Source organism: Egretta garzetta, unplaced genomic scaffold (genome assembly GCF_000687185.1).
Source record: "Egretta garzetta isolate BGI_Z169 unplaced genomic scaffold, ASM68718v1 scaffold1021, whole genome shotgun sequence".
In the NCBI taxonomy this organism is placed as follows: Eukaryota; Metazoa; Chordata; class Aves; order Pelecaniformes; family Ardeidae; genus Egretta; species Egretta garzetta.
The window spans coordinates 204,714-205,021 of NW_009258752.1; the positions used below are offsets into that span (position 1 = coordinate 204,714).

Consider the following 308-nt stretch of genomic DNA (forward strand, 5'->3'; position numbering starts at 1 on the left):
AGCGCGCCAGCGCCCCGCGGCCCGCCGGGAGCTGTAGTGCGGCCCCGCCCCCGCCTCACCATGTCTCCTGGTTGCTGAACTTCTTCGTGACCACCTTGCCCAGCTCCAGGCCGAGGCGGTCGGCGATCTTCTGGGACAGGTCCTGGTGCGAGCTCCCGCTGAAGATCTTGATGTTGGGCATGACGGAGGCTGCGGTGCTCTCCTCCTCCCCGCTCTGCCTCGCACCGCAACCGGCTGCCGCACGGGGACCCACCCGCCTCCTGCGCGGGGACGCGGCACGGGGAGCGCGAACCACACCAACTCCCACC

The 308-nt window shown here is 71.1% G+C and overlaps 1 protein-coding gene across 2 annotated transcripts in view; it reads right to left on the reverse strand.

Annotated features, from left to right (window-relative positions):
* Nucleotides 1-302, reverse strand: part of PRPS1 (phosphoribosyl pyrophosphate synthetase 1) — a 12,496-nt gene extending 12,194 nt beyond the window's left edge. For both annotated transcript variants that reach the window (XR_004841206.1, XM_009649079.2), the window contains exon 1: nucleotides 60-302. Coding sequence is in view for 1 of the 2 variants with exons in the window: in XM_009649079.2 (XP_009647374.1) it covers nucleotides 60-181 (122 nt within the window). In the remaining variant the exon portion in view is untranslated. The remainder of the gene's footprint in view (nucleotides 1-59) is intronic.
* Nucleotides 303-308: the final 6 nt, after the last annotated feature.